Here is a 14445-nt window from a genome sequence, read left to right as displayed (position 1 = left end):
AGCATGCGAAAATTTCCCAGACCATTCATCTGTGTGAGCCTAGTCCCTATTCCTCATCAGACAGAATCAAGGCCACCAAAACAAAACAATAAGGTAGGAGGTTAAGGCAACCCCAAAGGAAGCTCTCCATCATTCAAACCAGAAAGAAATTATGGAAGTCATTGTCACAGTGTACTGTAGAGGACAAAACAACAAATAATTTCAAAAAACAATACGCAAATTGATAGAAAATAAGTCCATCAAGGACTATTAAACACCAGGTTTGGGTGCAATTTCCAGCTCAGAGAATTTCTGGGCTGCTAAGTGCCAGAAGCAAGAGGGTACTGGGCAAAGTATCACTATGTGCTTTCACTTGCCTCATCCCTCTCCCTTATCGATCTTAGACCCTGCCAGAGATAGGAGATTGTGCTCCTCAAACCTTTATTCTGACTCCATACACCCTTTCTGAGCTAAAAATATGGTTAAAAATATTGGGATATGATGCCTCCCTGGAACAATGCTTATTATTATTCCGTATTTTTTTGTGTCTAACAAGTGCAGAGAGACCCTGAGAAGGGTGAGTGGCCTGTTGTGTGATGTGCCCTACTCTGACAAGGCCTGTCTGTGCCATCACACTTTGGTTCTCGTGCCCTAAGCCATTTTCATTCCAGAATCTGTTCAGACATGGCAGTGTGTGACCGTGTTTTGCTAATGCTTGGCTTCCCAGCTGGGGCTGGCTCATGTCCAGCAAGATTGGACAGGGCTGCAGCCAGCATGTGGCACGCTGCATCTCAGGGTGTATGTATACCCTTGGGAAGACCCTTATCTCCAGGAGCAATAAGGATGGGTGTCCTACTGCCTCATGGAGATGAGAGGGTGCATGGGGGAGCTCCTCACCCTGCACACAGCCCAGTGCTGCCCCGCTGTGCACTGACTTCCCCTGGTATGTTCAGAAGGATGAGATGACCCTGCTGCCAGAACTGCATCTAAAGAGAGAGGTTGCCCACAGTGGTTGTAAAACACACAGTGAAACCTTCTCCATCACTCTCTTCCTGAAGAAAGTCACCAAAAGTAGTGCATTTGCTTGCGCTTTACCTCGGTGAGGCCAGCTTCAAGCACAGGGAGCACAAGCATGTGCAACACATACAAGCACAGGCAGTATTCTGCTTTCAAAGATAGCGTCATGCTGAAAACCAGCCTCTGCATGTGTCAAGGGCATCAGTCTCTTGTTCATTGTTAAGGCCAGACCAAATGTGAGCTTTCCAGAATAAATCTTGTAAAACTTTCCCATATCCCACTCTCCCCAGAGCTATCAGAAAGATTTCCCCTTCCTGAAGAACTTTGCTCTTTTCTTCATCACTCAAAAGTCACTCTGAAATAATACCAAGCTCCATGCAAAAAAAAAATTTAAAAAAAATCACCTTGTAACTGAGGAAAACTAGAAGATATTTTCTCTTAACATATCATGTGGCTTTTGTTTGGTTATTTTTGCTTTTCTTTTGACGAACTGTAATTTCCCAAAATACTGCCTGGTAATGAAAGTGTCTTTTCCAGTTGTGAGTTTTATTCTCAGTGTATCTTCTTTGGCTTGAGCAGCATAAGGCTTCTTCACACCAGCTGAAAATGTGATTCCCCAACTACAGCAGTGTGACTGGGTGCTGTTTTCTAATCAAATAACCACTGTGAAATACCTGATTCACTTTGCACCCAACAGCTGTACTTTCAGCCTGTGTTCCCAGTCACACTCTGGAAACAAGCACCATAAGAAAGGCCGAAACAGCTGCAACTTCTCAACAGAAGAGAAAAAAAAAAAAAAGGAGGAAAAAAAAGCTTGTTGTCAGGCTCCAGCTTAGGAAGGAAGTAAAACCATTTTTCTTTTCCGTCTCATGCATGTCAGCTGTCTTAGAAAAATTATTACTGCTCTGTTTTGTAACAGAAACTCCACAATATTTGGTAAAATTCAAACTCCAATCTATTCATGGCCAAATACAGATTTAACATTTCTGATGCAGCCAAAACACGCTCAGTATGTCAATGGGCTGCAATTACTCTCCAGGAGAGCTTTGGAATTCACCTCCTGGCCTCAATTATCTTCCTTAAGAGAACTCATGAATCTTCTGTATTTAGACCATCCAGATCGATTTGATTTTAGTTTTAGATTTTGGCTGCAAACAATAAACATTTAGTGAAGAAGGTTCTGTTTCCTTTCCAGTATTAGTGCTTTCCAGAGCTGTTTAAGTGAATAATTCTGTTTAATCGAACTAAAAGCACAAGCAGAAAACACCAGGTGACTGCTCATTGGCTGTATAAAACATACCTGCTTTTGCATTTTGAATACTACTGGCTCCTCAGAGGACTTTTTTAAAATAAGCAAAATACAGGCTATTTTCTGAGTTGGGTCATTAGCATGGTTTTGATGGCTAATAATAGGCTTCAGTGGAATCACTTGTAAATACAGGAACTATTCACTGTGATACGTGTCTAAATCCATCAAAACTCCAGATTTGGGTCGCCATCATTTACAGAAGGAAAAACTTTTTTCTCAGAAACTACTTGTTAAACCTTTTGTTGACTTTTTCAGCAATGTTGTGCTATAGCTGTGTGACAAAGAGAGAAAAATGAATGGAAATGGAAACAGAGTCAGAGATGAGGCATCCATGGGGAGGCAGAAAGTGATGAACAGAAGGAAGCGCAAAGGGAGATGAAAGACAAGAAGAAAAAAGAAAGAAAAGAATGAGAGTCAAGTGGTTGACTACTGATCAAGTATAACCAAGTATAGTGGGAAAATATGAGAAACATTTGCAGATACATTTCTCTCAGGTTGAGTATTAGCAGCTTGCTGCTGCACCTACTGGCTTCCACAGCATAGGCTTGGAGCTTCAGTGCAATTTAGGTGGCATGATCACTATGTTTCAAACATCTTCTTTACCCCAACAAAGTATTTCACAGCAATTAAAGCCAACCCTAAATTAACACAGCAAAAATGGGAATTAAGTGTCTATTGCTTCCACCAAGCTGTTTCATATTTGAGCACTTCAGGGTGTCAGAGACAGAGGTACTGTACTACTATTTCTTTTACTCTCATGGATGACTGCTAGTGCTGAAATTTTTGTCACAGATCAAATTGTCTAAATATGGTAAGGTTTGGTATTTCAAAGAGGATACAAGATGAACCGGATTCATTGGAAGGGCTGAGCTGATTTTCTAATTTTAGAAGCCTATATATGATTTTTTTTTTCTTTTGCTTTTAAATAATTGGCATGAAAATATCTTTGCAAGATATTAATACATTATAACCAGCTTTGAAACAGGTTCCCTGATAGGTAGAATTTGGCAACTAATTTTCTCTGAAAGCATACCTACCTCTGAAGGGATATGACCAACTCTGAATAGCTGCAACTTACAAGGGGATTGAACAGAAAAATTGAATATTTGGATGTACAAAGAGCTAAAATTATGAGTGTAAATGACTGTGCAAAAGTGAGGTGCATAATAACTGCAAAACTGAGGATTCTTTGCAATATATTCCACTAGATTTGTGAAAGTAACCAAAAGGAACATCATTATATTTCTTTGCTAAAAAAATGTGAGGAAGTGTTTGGAGATATCTTGTTTGATAAATTAAGTCAGTGTTAGATTATTCTGATTTTTTTAACCAATTTTACTTCAGTAATGGTCATTTAATAGCTCAATTTTTAATGATCTCCATCTCATTGCAGTTAATAGCTATATTTCCATAGAAACACTGCAAATCTGCTTTAGTTGGACATTTGCTAATGAACATGTTTGAAAGCACTTCCTAGATAGCTATTAGTAAAAAAAAAAAAAAAAAAAGATTTAATGTAAGTGAACATTAAGTTCTCCAAAAAGCTGTCTCTTCTGTATACTACAGATCTAGTATCCATTTCAAGATCATTTAAAGGCAAAACAAATACTAACCTTTTTATTTGGAAGTAGTGTCATTAAAGCTATTATTGTCCTGCTGGTTACAGCAAACCCTCAAAGAAGGAGCTCCTACTTCTTACAATATGAGCTCAATGCTGACTTCCCCCTGTAGCTCAAGCCAATCTAATTCAATGATGAGAATATTTCTACTAATGGCAATGTGCAGTTTACACAATAGCCTTTCTTTTGATCCATAACTGAACCTGGAATAGGAAATGTATTCTGGAAATATTTTAATTGTTCCTTGAGTTGGGCAAATGTCTGAATGAACTCTGTGGTGCAGGGCTTGAATGAATAATTTAAAGAATGTTACAAATAAAAAAAATGCTGCCTGGCGCTTTGCACCAAACCTCCCTAAAAGCTTTGTGACAGCCCAGAAGAAATGCTGCAAGACAGCAGTTGTTATTAACTGTATTTTGCAGATAAGGAAAAGGCTTCAGAAAGGTTAAACTAATTGTTTATGTTCACGGTGTGAACTAATATCTACATTTAAGAGCGGGGCGTAGGTTGGTCCTGTGCTCAGCGTGTAGCTCTCAGCATTTGCCTTTTCTGCACTGAAGATAAACTGCACCTTCAAGTTACCAAGGTCATCACGGGAAGTTCAGGTAAAACTGGCAGGGTTGTCATTGAACGTTTTGTTAAATTCCTGTCTTTTAGGGGGAAGGAGAAACATGATTTTCTCCAGTTTTTCATCTGTGCTTTGTGGTGAATCACTTTGGCTTCCTTCCCTGTAGCAGCATTACAGATTTTGCACTATGGGGCAGGCTCTGTGTCCAGTGTGTGCAGAAGACAGAAGTGGAGGTATAGGACTCCCTTTGCTCAGGACAGGTGCATGCACTAGTGACAATATGGAACCGTACTTACTGCATGTGGTGAGGACAGAAAATGAGGGGATGGGAGAGAAGAAAGGGAAGGTGTGTTTTTATGAAAAGTCACATGTGCCCAACTATTTTCCAATGGGAGGTTACGATAAACGGGAAAACTGGAAGGGCACAGCAGCTGATGGTCTTCTCATCAGGTTAAAATTAACAATGGTTGGGTGACAACAGTACTAACTTTGGTGACTCTGCAGCCCACAGAGCAAGACAGGCCAAAGACTGCCAGTACTGCAGGAAGCCCACTAGAAGACAAATAATACTGACAGAGTAAAAGGACACAGGTCCTTGGGTGCAAGAGGGATCCAGGGTGAGAGGCACAATCAGGCTGGACTCTGTGGCAGCTGGAGAAGCCAAGCTCTCCAAGGTAGTCAGGGCAAGAAGCCACTGCTTGTAATAAAATGGGTGAATAGAGGGAGCCCTTGGTACTTTGAAAGTATTTTTTCTTCTGATGTTTGATTTTGACTGCCAGGTTTTTAAAAGACTGTTGGCTCTATGGGTTGGATTTATTTCATTAGTCACCTACAAAGAAGTTGTGTAGTACAATCTACCTGTCTAGATTAGTTATGTACTGAGTGGAGGGAGACAGAATCCTCAGGAGGGTGATTTACCACTTATAGGAAACCTGTTTTAGGACAGGAAGAATTGCTGTCCAAAAGAACTCAGAAGGGAATGAGCAAGAGCCTGAAAATCTAAGATGCACTCAGACAAACTTGACAGTAGCTGCAGGAGGAGCTAATCTCAGTTCCACACCTGTGATTCGTAGGCTGTGAGTACATACACCAGCAAGTAATTTGGTGCCAGAGGAGTGGATCAGTATACAGAAATAACTAATGCTGAGGCTCCTGCTTCTACATTATGAGCTATCTTGGCATTTTACATTGAACTAGGTTTGATCTGATCCTCTAAACCAACTGACCATAAGAAGTATATATCTGAAACTGTCTGAAGAATCAGTCACTGTTTGGGACCTTTCTGCCTCAGCTGGGGTTGGAGCATATTTGATATGCACCCAAGACAGAGCTTACAGTTTAGTTTCCTTTGAAAGAAATCTAGTTTTTATGGACCAAGACTGCTCTGTGAACTGAGCCAGCTGGAGTAAGTGGAAATCATGGTAGAATTTGCTCCAAAAAACATTGTTCCAAACCACAAAGCCCATGTAAACACTTAAAATGCTGAATGCTCTATTTGGCACTTTGTTTATATTCCAAAAACTCCATTTTACTCAGCAATTTCAATTTTATAATGCCCTGTTAAACTGGGGTAATATTGCTCCTCCCTTTTCACCATCCTGCTAAACTCCAGTATGTTTTCTTGTTGTGAAGGTGTCGTCGTAATATTTACCTGCATGAAGCGGCCCCCTGAAGTTCCCAGATTAGCAACGGTAAGGTTCCCTTTGGTGAAGACAGATATTGAAGTTAACAGGACACTGTTGAACTGGCCCATGAACAAGTCAACCCTCTGCAAAGGAGTCGTAACTTCTAAGCGATATTCATCGTCTTGTGCTCTGCAGTACGAAGCATTTCTTGAGAAAGCCTGTTTGAAAATGAAGTACAGATGAGTACAGTCTTTACGAGTAGGCATAGATCTTTGTCAGAATGAAGTCATTTAGCACAAATGCATTTGACCAAAAGTATTTTAAAATGTTTCAAACTTAATTGCTTCATCAGTTATGATGTTCTGTGAGGAAGGCAATGACTTCTTAATGTTATGGGACTGTTTCTTTTAACTTTTTTTTTTTTTAAATCCTGTCTGTTGGGAATAAGACATAGGGTCTTTATTTAACCAGATGATACGCGTATAATCACATATATATCAAGGCGTCTTTTCTCTTAGTGACTTCTATAATGCTGCCTCTTCAAGGGTCTCAGCATTCTTTGACTGCAGAGCCTGCCCAAGCAAACACACCTGCTCCTAAAACAGTGATTCCTAGAAAATGATTCTCTAAAAATGTTGCATTTTTTAAACCTTTTTTTTTCACTAAATAATAATTTCCAGTATCCTTCTCCTTCTAATCTCTTTTCACCACCTTTTTCAGTGATAAGACAGAAAAGGGGAGAAAAAGATGGAGAAACAGAAAAGAGAGATAAGCCAGGAAAAATATGTTTCTGATTGTACATTTAAATGAAACCATGGGGAAGCCAGCCTTTTATAATTACTTAGGCTGTTGTATTGATCATCTAAGGCTCATGAACTATTTTGTCCAATCTCTGTGTGTCTTGAGTGTGCTGCATTGGTTGCTGCATTTGCAGGATTTTCTCTTTCAGTCTGGGAATAGAGACTATATGTTTTTAATTTTCATTGGAAAAATTCTTGAACAATACACTTTAAGTTATCTCTCAAGAAGAATATAACCTGCTGTTCTGACAATCCAATAGTAATCTATTAACTGATAATTCCATTACTATTGATACTACATCATCTGTTTTGGTGAGATCATACAGATAATAACAGGCAACCCCTTAAGGATTTCTAGCCAGTTTAAATTTGGAAGTCATCTAGCTTGTTCCCACTGTGATATACTTTATGAATAAACATGTAGGGAGATTATAAAGGATTTTAGGGTGGTTCCCTCTGTTGAAATCAATAGAGAGCTTCATTTTCCTAATTTTTTAATTGACTTTTTTGTTGTTACAAACATGTTTTTTAAAAAGTCTTTTAAAAAGCTTGAATTAATCCTTTTAAAGACAGTCAAGAGTCTTTACACTAAACTGAATAGATCTGGAGCATGCTCTTAAAGAACATGTAGGAGTAAAAATTTCCTACTGGCGTAACTCCAGTGAATTCTGGAAAAAAACAAAACAAAACAAAAACAAGGCATTGAAAATGCTATTAACAAAATGTTCAAGCTAATAGCTCAGTCCTTTACTGCTGAATTGTAATGTTTCTGAACCACGCACAGCAACAGCACTGTCAGGTGAAGTTTTATGTGATCCCGAGATGCTGCAGTCAGAACTGGTATCAGCTTTTCTCCAGGTGCCCTGTCAACTTACTGCTTCATTCAGGTAAAAACCTATGTAAGACCAAACGAGAGCAACTGAAATCTCTGTGCACTGCCTCATGACAGAGAAAGTAGGCTCCTAGATTAGATCTGGTACAGCAGTGACTTAATAGTTTGGTCATCCACACGCTAAAGGGTTTGCTGTCTCAGTTTTGGTATTAACTGTTAATGTATGGTGTGTTTTTGCTCAACAGGAACTGAACTAATATTTTGAACTAGGAATCCTGAATACACTTTAAGTATTTTTTAACCGAGGATTTGACTGGGTTAAATCATCAACAGACAAATTTAGCTTTCTCTTTGTTTTGGTCACCAAACAAGCTAAAAGCTATATTCTTTTGCACTGATGTCCTACCCAGTCTAAAAGTATTTCTGAAACATCTGTGCAAAGATTACTCATACAATGAGTATGAATAGTTCAAGTGCAGAAAGATGTATAGTTTTCATGCTTTTTGAAATAAGGCAGATTTCTGAATTTACCCTCCCCCAGCTTGGGAACTCTGCTCTTTGCTGTAATTCTTTCTTTTTCCGTAAGCAAACAGCTTTGGGGAGAGACATGCTAACTTCAAAAAAGTACTTCCTCCTATGGAGTCATCTCAATACAATTTGAACATCCTGACATGCCTCATGAAACCCTGTTCAAGTTCTTTTTAAGAAGCGAGTAGATTTCGCTGCTTGCCCCGTACACCTTTCTTAGCTTCCCCAAAGTCAGTCCAGCCACAAAGTCAGCTCAGTAATTTTGGGTATCTGCCCAAGAACCTGCAGATTGTTCCACATATGGCTCTCTTACAAAACCTGGTGCTTCATGGATTAACCATAATGTAAGGTTAGCTGTTTAAAAAAGAGAACAGCTTTGATCTTTGAGAAGAAATGCAGAGATTAAAAGGCTACTTAGAAAACTAAAGGAAGATTGATAACATGGAAAATTTTGGTAAAGAAGCTGCTTTAAATTAACTCTTTGAAGCCTGAATCTCTCCCTCCCTCCTTCTCTCTCAGGATACACATAAGTATCCGTTTGGCTGTCAATGTGGAAAAATAACTGATGTCAGATGATGCACTCTGGATATTATGCCAAGTGCCAGTGACAAATCACACAACTATTGAAATGGACGATTAGAGGACGGGAAAGTGCTTGGGCTGAGCTGTATCGCTTCTCTTGCAGGAGGTGCCAATCGTGCCTGTGATTCACAGCGAGGGCTTTGTGAAGCTGGGGTAGGTGTGCCACTGGAATGCAACAAGGTGCGGGCAAGCCCTGCGTTTTGGCCCTCTGCAGAAGGGTTAGAGATAACCAGCGCTATCTTATTTGTTCATAGGCGAAGTTGTAGTGTTACAGAATTTACCCTGGATTCGGTCCACAGAAGATGAATGTGCCAAAAAAGTCTCTTGACATCATTGAGCTGGCTATCGGGAGCCATCGCTGTTTGGCAGTTAACTGATGATTTATACATCATATTCAGTGAACATAAAAATAATATTTCGGACAGAGTTGCAAATTTGCAGCCAAAAGTGCAAAGCAGGGAGGAAATCTTAAAGCCACTAATGAAAATCTGAAAAAAATACCCAGTTCAGTCAGTGTCAGGACTTATCACAGCCTAGTCTCTAGTCTGAATACTAGACTCGGGGAACAAAAAACTCAAAATTTTAACCAAAGACTTTTTGTGGGCTTTTCTGTTGTTTGCAGTGATTGCAATTTGGAGAACCACTTTGCCTGGCTCGTCCTTCTGGAGCTGGCCAAAACCTTAAAAAAAAGTTCTTAGTCAAGTGCAGTGATCAATTAGAAAATGATATTATGTGTAATGTCTTGATATTATGTTTCATGTCTTGAACAAATTAGAAATTAATGACTTAGTCACTGCAGAACATCTCTTACTGTCTTGTGAGCGATTTAGAGGACATTGCTAAAATTAAAATTTAATTTGACCAATTGGAGAAATGGTCTGAATGTAACTAGGTAAAATTTCCTAGTGTCAGTTGTAAAATACTAGTTATGAAGAAGAACTCAAGTGAAAGTAGGAATAAGTAGGAGTCTTATTTCCTCCTGGTTTGTTTACATGACTTTCACCTTACTGGCTGTCAGGAATCAAGCTCCTAAGTATGAACTTTTGCTTTCTGCTATGGATCCTCTTGAGGGAGTCTCCAACATGAGGGAGATGAGGGAGTCTCCCTCAAGAGCAGCAGGCTCCCACAAGTGCCGACAACTTTTCTGCTTTGAGCATTTCTATAGCACAACACAGAGCAGGGGGAAACGAGCTACTGCTAAATGAGCTGGATCCTGATATCTGAAAACAGTAAAAATAATTTTCCAAAGAAACTGCTGTAGACAATGCATAAATAATTCTACACAACAAAACTGATTCCCAAGATGATTAAAACCAGAGAGCGTGTATGAGTTGCTGATCTCTTCTGTTGCGGAGGTCAGTGAATTAAGATGAATAATAAAACTACAGTTTTCAGGAGTGTGTCCTATCGGAACCAGGCACATAATAGTGAAGAATTTACATGCACAGCAGACTCTGAACAGGAAGAGTAACTGTGAGGAACACAGAAGAACCTTATCAGATTTTCCTTTCTAAATTTTCTTCTTTAGTTTTAGCCAATACAGTTTTTTTGTTCTGTAATATATTTGAATTTTCTGGGTAGTTTGCAGTATTTCTCTTCAGGTAAGAAGTGCATTTAATTGTTTCTTCCCTCCATGTGAAATACAACAAGTGGAATTCTGGCCCCAGCAACTTAGCGAAGTCAGGGTGTTGCCTGAAGAGGATGAGTGACTCCATCATCATCATGGTGGAGATCTGTTGGAGGACTGGAGTTAGAACTTGTATTCTCTGTTTCCCAGTCCCATGTAAATAAAAGTGAGGGACTTTATAAATTGGGTCTATCTATCATTGTTATCTTTCAAAGAAATTAGTCCTTAAATTTCATAAATCTCATAAATCTTCCCAGCCATCACACAGTGGTCTTTTTAATGCTGGACTCAGAGATGACTACTTATAGCCCTTTGACAAAATGGAAAGAGGAGAAAAATAACCAGGACAAACTTTCTCAGTTCTGTCACATTTACAGACTCTTCACTTCATGTCACCTTCTGTCGGTTCCCTTGGCAAAGGGACTTTCTCCCGTCTCCTTTCCCATATGATTTCATGCCATAGCTGGTCAGAGTCAATAAAGCATAATGGAGAAGAGGATTGATGTATAAATAGCTTTCTACAATCCTAGCCCAAAAGAATATTTTTTCCTCAGCAATTTCCAGGACAGAAAGATTGTGAAATTGACAAAATTTTACTACTAGCAATCCTAAAAAGTCATAATCACATTTACTGTTCTCACTAGAACAAACTGTCACAGGGTGCCTGAATTCTTTATGGTTATGAGCACATTCAATGATTATACATGGAAAAAATACGAACACATTTATTTTTTGGAAGTAATTGACCACAGAAGAATCTCTTGTGAGCAAATTCCAGCACTGTACAACAGGCAGGAGAGAAGCCAGCCAGAGCTGAGGAACATGAGAAACAGAAATTCTCTGGATGTAGCATGTTGGCTTTTGCCAACGTGATCAACTGCAAGTTCACAGCAAGACTCCTCACCCGCTGGGTCAGCGAAACGGCAGTGTGAGCTCCCAAAATTTGCTGCTGCATTTCCAAGAGAAGTAGTTGTGGGAAATGAAGCAGAGGTGGCCATAGATCAGTATGGTCATAGGTACTGTACCATAGCAGGCCAAATGCACACAAATAGGGTTCCTTGTGGGCACCAAGATTGCATTACATTAATATTCTCCCATTTTACTTCCTTTACCAAATATTATCAATTAAGAGACTGGGTCTTTCATATTGAATTATTGCACACATTCATACTGATAGAGTCAGTATGTCTTCAAAAAAGGTATCCCAAATGGATGAATCAGCTGCAGAGACTACATGGAAGCTAGACTAGAGCAGTCTGTTGGGGATACGCAGCGTGTACCCCACCTTTTGCTCTGACAGCACAGAAAGACCACTAATTTCCATGTGAATGAGGCTGTGATAGGTACTAGGTATGCTGAATTTCTCCTTCTTCTTCAAGCCCTGTTTTGTCGAACAACTAACTTGTTCTTCTCAAGAACCCCATGTTCTTGGAAAGTGAAACAGAAATCACTCAGAAGTCAAATCACAAGAGAAAAGTATTTGAAAACACAATACTCAAAATGCTGTGTGCTTTGTAAAACAGATTTCTGCACACCAGCATCAGAGACCATTACCAAGTACTTCCTGTAATCCTAAAGAAGGGGAAAAAAAACTAACAAATGGAATAGCTCGATTTTGCCAGTGTATGAATATTTACATCCTAAACAATTCCCAAAGAAGCAGATTCACCATGTTTCTGGTTTCTTCTTGACCAGTGAAAGACTCCGCAAGGGTGTAGGTGCTGTGAACTCAGTCCAGCATTCACGGAGAACTGAACATGCCTGGGGCAGGAGACTGGCTTCTCCTGTTCCTAAGAACTTCTGCTGAGGCACTGAAGCTTTACACTAAAAAACGTAAAAAAAGCTTTTTCCTCTTTTTATTTTAAGAATTTCCTTCTTCTTCCTTCTTCCTCTTCCCAATATTCTTCATGGATTTGAAGGCAATTCAAAGACATGTTTTTGCAAAATACAAAAGTATGTTCCCTTTCTGAAAACGAACTTTTCAAATCTCGACTGTGAAGCAGGAGATGTGAAGAAAAAAGCAAGCAACTGGAAACAGTCCTTTCAGATGGAAGCAATCAAGCAATCCTGACTACGCACTGTCCACTACTATGTGTTACTACTGCCTGGAGATGGTCCGAGTTACACAGGAAACCAGCCCTTCAAAACACTACTTGTTGCAAAATCAGGAACAAGTTACTGGGAATTGTTGAAGAACTGATTACCTTCAAGCAACTCTTTCTGCTTCAAGGACTTGATCTAGAGCCCACTGAAGTCCATGGAAAGATTACACAATTTTTTATGAACTCTAGAAAAAGAGAAACGTTTTAAAGAACTCCATGGATGTAAGATTTTGCATAGTGTGATCCCACTATCTCTTAATACTTGTTGCTTTGATTTACTTCACTGCTAAAATAAGAACGAGGAAGGAAGTCACTGCACTGATGCTCCACTTAAGGTAATAGGTAAAAAGACATCCAGGTTAAATGTAATTAGTTAATGCAAATTAAGATGATTACATGTTCTATTGTCAAGATCATTCAAAGACTTATTTGCTTTTGTCATTGAACAGCGCTGAATTAGTTCTCATAATCTGGTTAGTGCATTAGCACTAAGTAAATCCTATTGATTCAGCAGATAAAATGGACCTAAGTAATCTTTGTATTTGGCTGATTTCCCTTATATTAATTTAACATTTAACTCAGTGTACAGATTATCAAAGGAGAGGTGTTGAGTAATTAGACATTTTGAAGAAAAAAATAATGCATTGGATATGTTGTGTTCATAAAAGCAGTTTTGCTGCACATTTGTAGTGTGCATCAGGTGCATTTTTCATATAAGTCCTTATTTACATGGAAGCTGTGATGAAATAGAAAAGTTGTGAATTCCAAGTAGACCAGTTATCGTAAGACGATGCTGAGAGGGGAGACTCTTATTCCAAGATAACATTGCACAACAACCACATGTCTAGCCAGACAGTGGTGCAAGAGATGTGTGGGATAGAAAGGAGTCCAGAAAACAGGAGAAAAATCACACAATTTGCCCTAATTTCCACAGGCTGTGTATAGAAGCAAGGTAACATCTGCCTTAAGAAAATGAAGCTCTTATCACCTCTCACACAGTCATTCCTCCTCTAACATTTCATCGTTTTCAACCCACCCCACAGACAGCGCAAGTTAATATTTCTTTGTGACCTACACTTGCTTTCTGAACCACTTATCCCATAGATCTTCTTCCTTACCATTTTTTATTTTTTTTCCTAATTTACTGTGGGATTTGACTCTGGTTTTTCTTGTATGTTTGGAAATGAGTAATTGCACTCTGATGCAAAAGCTGCGTGAGATCAGAAACCCACATGCAACCTAGAAAGTTTGAGTAACACAACATTCTCCTGGGTAATAATTACCTACTGCTGCTTCAGTGAGCAATAATGACAGCAATATGTGGTCCTGAGTCAGATCAAATAGAGTAAGTAGAGAAACTGCTGAGGTAAGGCTGGTGCTGAATGAGCTGAAAGGCAGATGTCTGCTTTGTCAGGATTTATATGTCTCTTCATCGTTTGGCAGCAGAACCTGAGGAAAATTCATTGCTTACTTAGATGTCTCAAGTACCTACCCAAGCCAGGTGGGATGAATCCAGGACTTAAATCTGCATGCAGGGCACTGCAGATCCAGCTTATCTTTCTCTGGAACACAGAGTTGTTTATAAAGAAATCCAAGCAACTCTTCTAGGAGAGGCTGACACAGTCCCATTGCAGAATAGCCATCAGCAGATGAGACAGGAACTTAATCTAGGGCAAAGGAGCCTTAGAATTTGGTCTGAACCCAGAAAAAAGAGGCTTAGATCTGAATATTACACATCTCTAGTGAGTGTCCCTAATGCTGAATACCCGCTAGTCGGCATTTTAGACATCTCTTGTCGTGGGACTGTAAATTTGCAAAATTACATAGGATAATAAAATTATTCTGTGTCCAGTTCTA

The 14445-nt window shown here is 39.3% G+C and overlaps 1 protein-coding gene across 4 annotated transcripts in view; it reads right to left on the bottom strand.

Annotated features, from left to right (window-relative positions):
- Positions 1–14445, bottom strand: part of MET (MET proto-oncogene, receptor tyrosine kinase) — a 91729-nt gene that overhangs the window by 50269 nt on the left and 27015 nt on the right. For all 4 annotated transcript variants that reach the window (XM_065860144.2, XM_065860134.2, XM_065860154.2 and 1 more), the window contains one exon: positions 6144–6335. In XM_065860144.2, coding sequence (XP_065716216.2) covers positions 6144–6335 — 192 coding nt within the window. The remainder of the gene's footprint in view (positions 1–6143; positions 6336–14445) is intronic.

Source organism: Patagioenas fasciata, chromosome 1 (genome assembly GCF_037038585.1).
Source record: "Patagioenas fasciata isolate bPatFas1 chromosome 1, bPatFas1.hap1, whole genome shotgun sequence".
Lineage (NCBI taxonomy): Eukaryota > Metazoa > Chordata > Aves > Columbiformes > Columbidae > Patagioenas > Patagioenas fasciata.
Note: the sequence above shows the minus strand (reverse complement) of the source record. Positions and strands in the feature narration are given on the sequence as shown.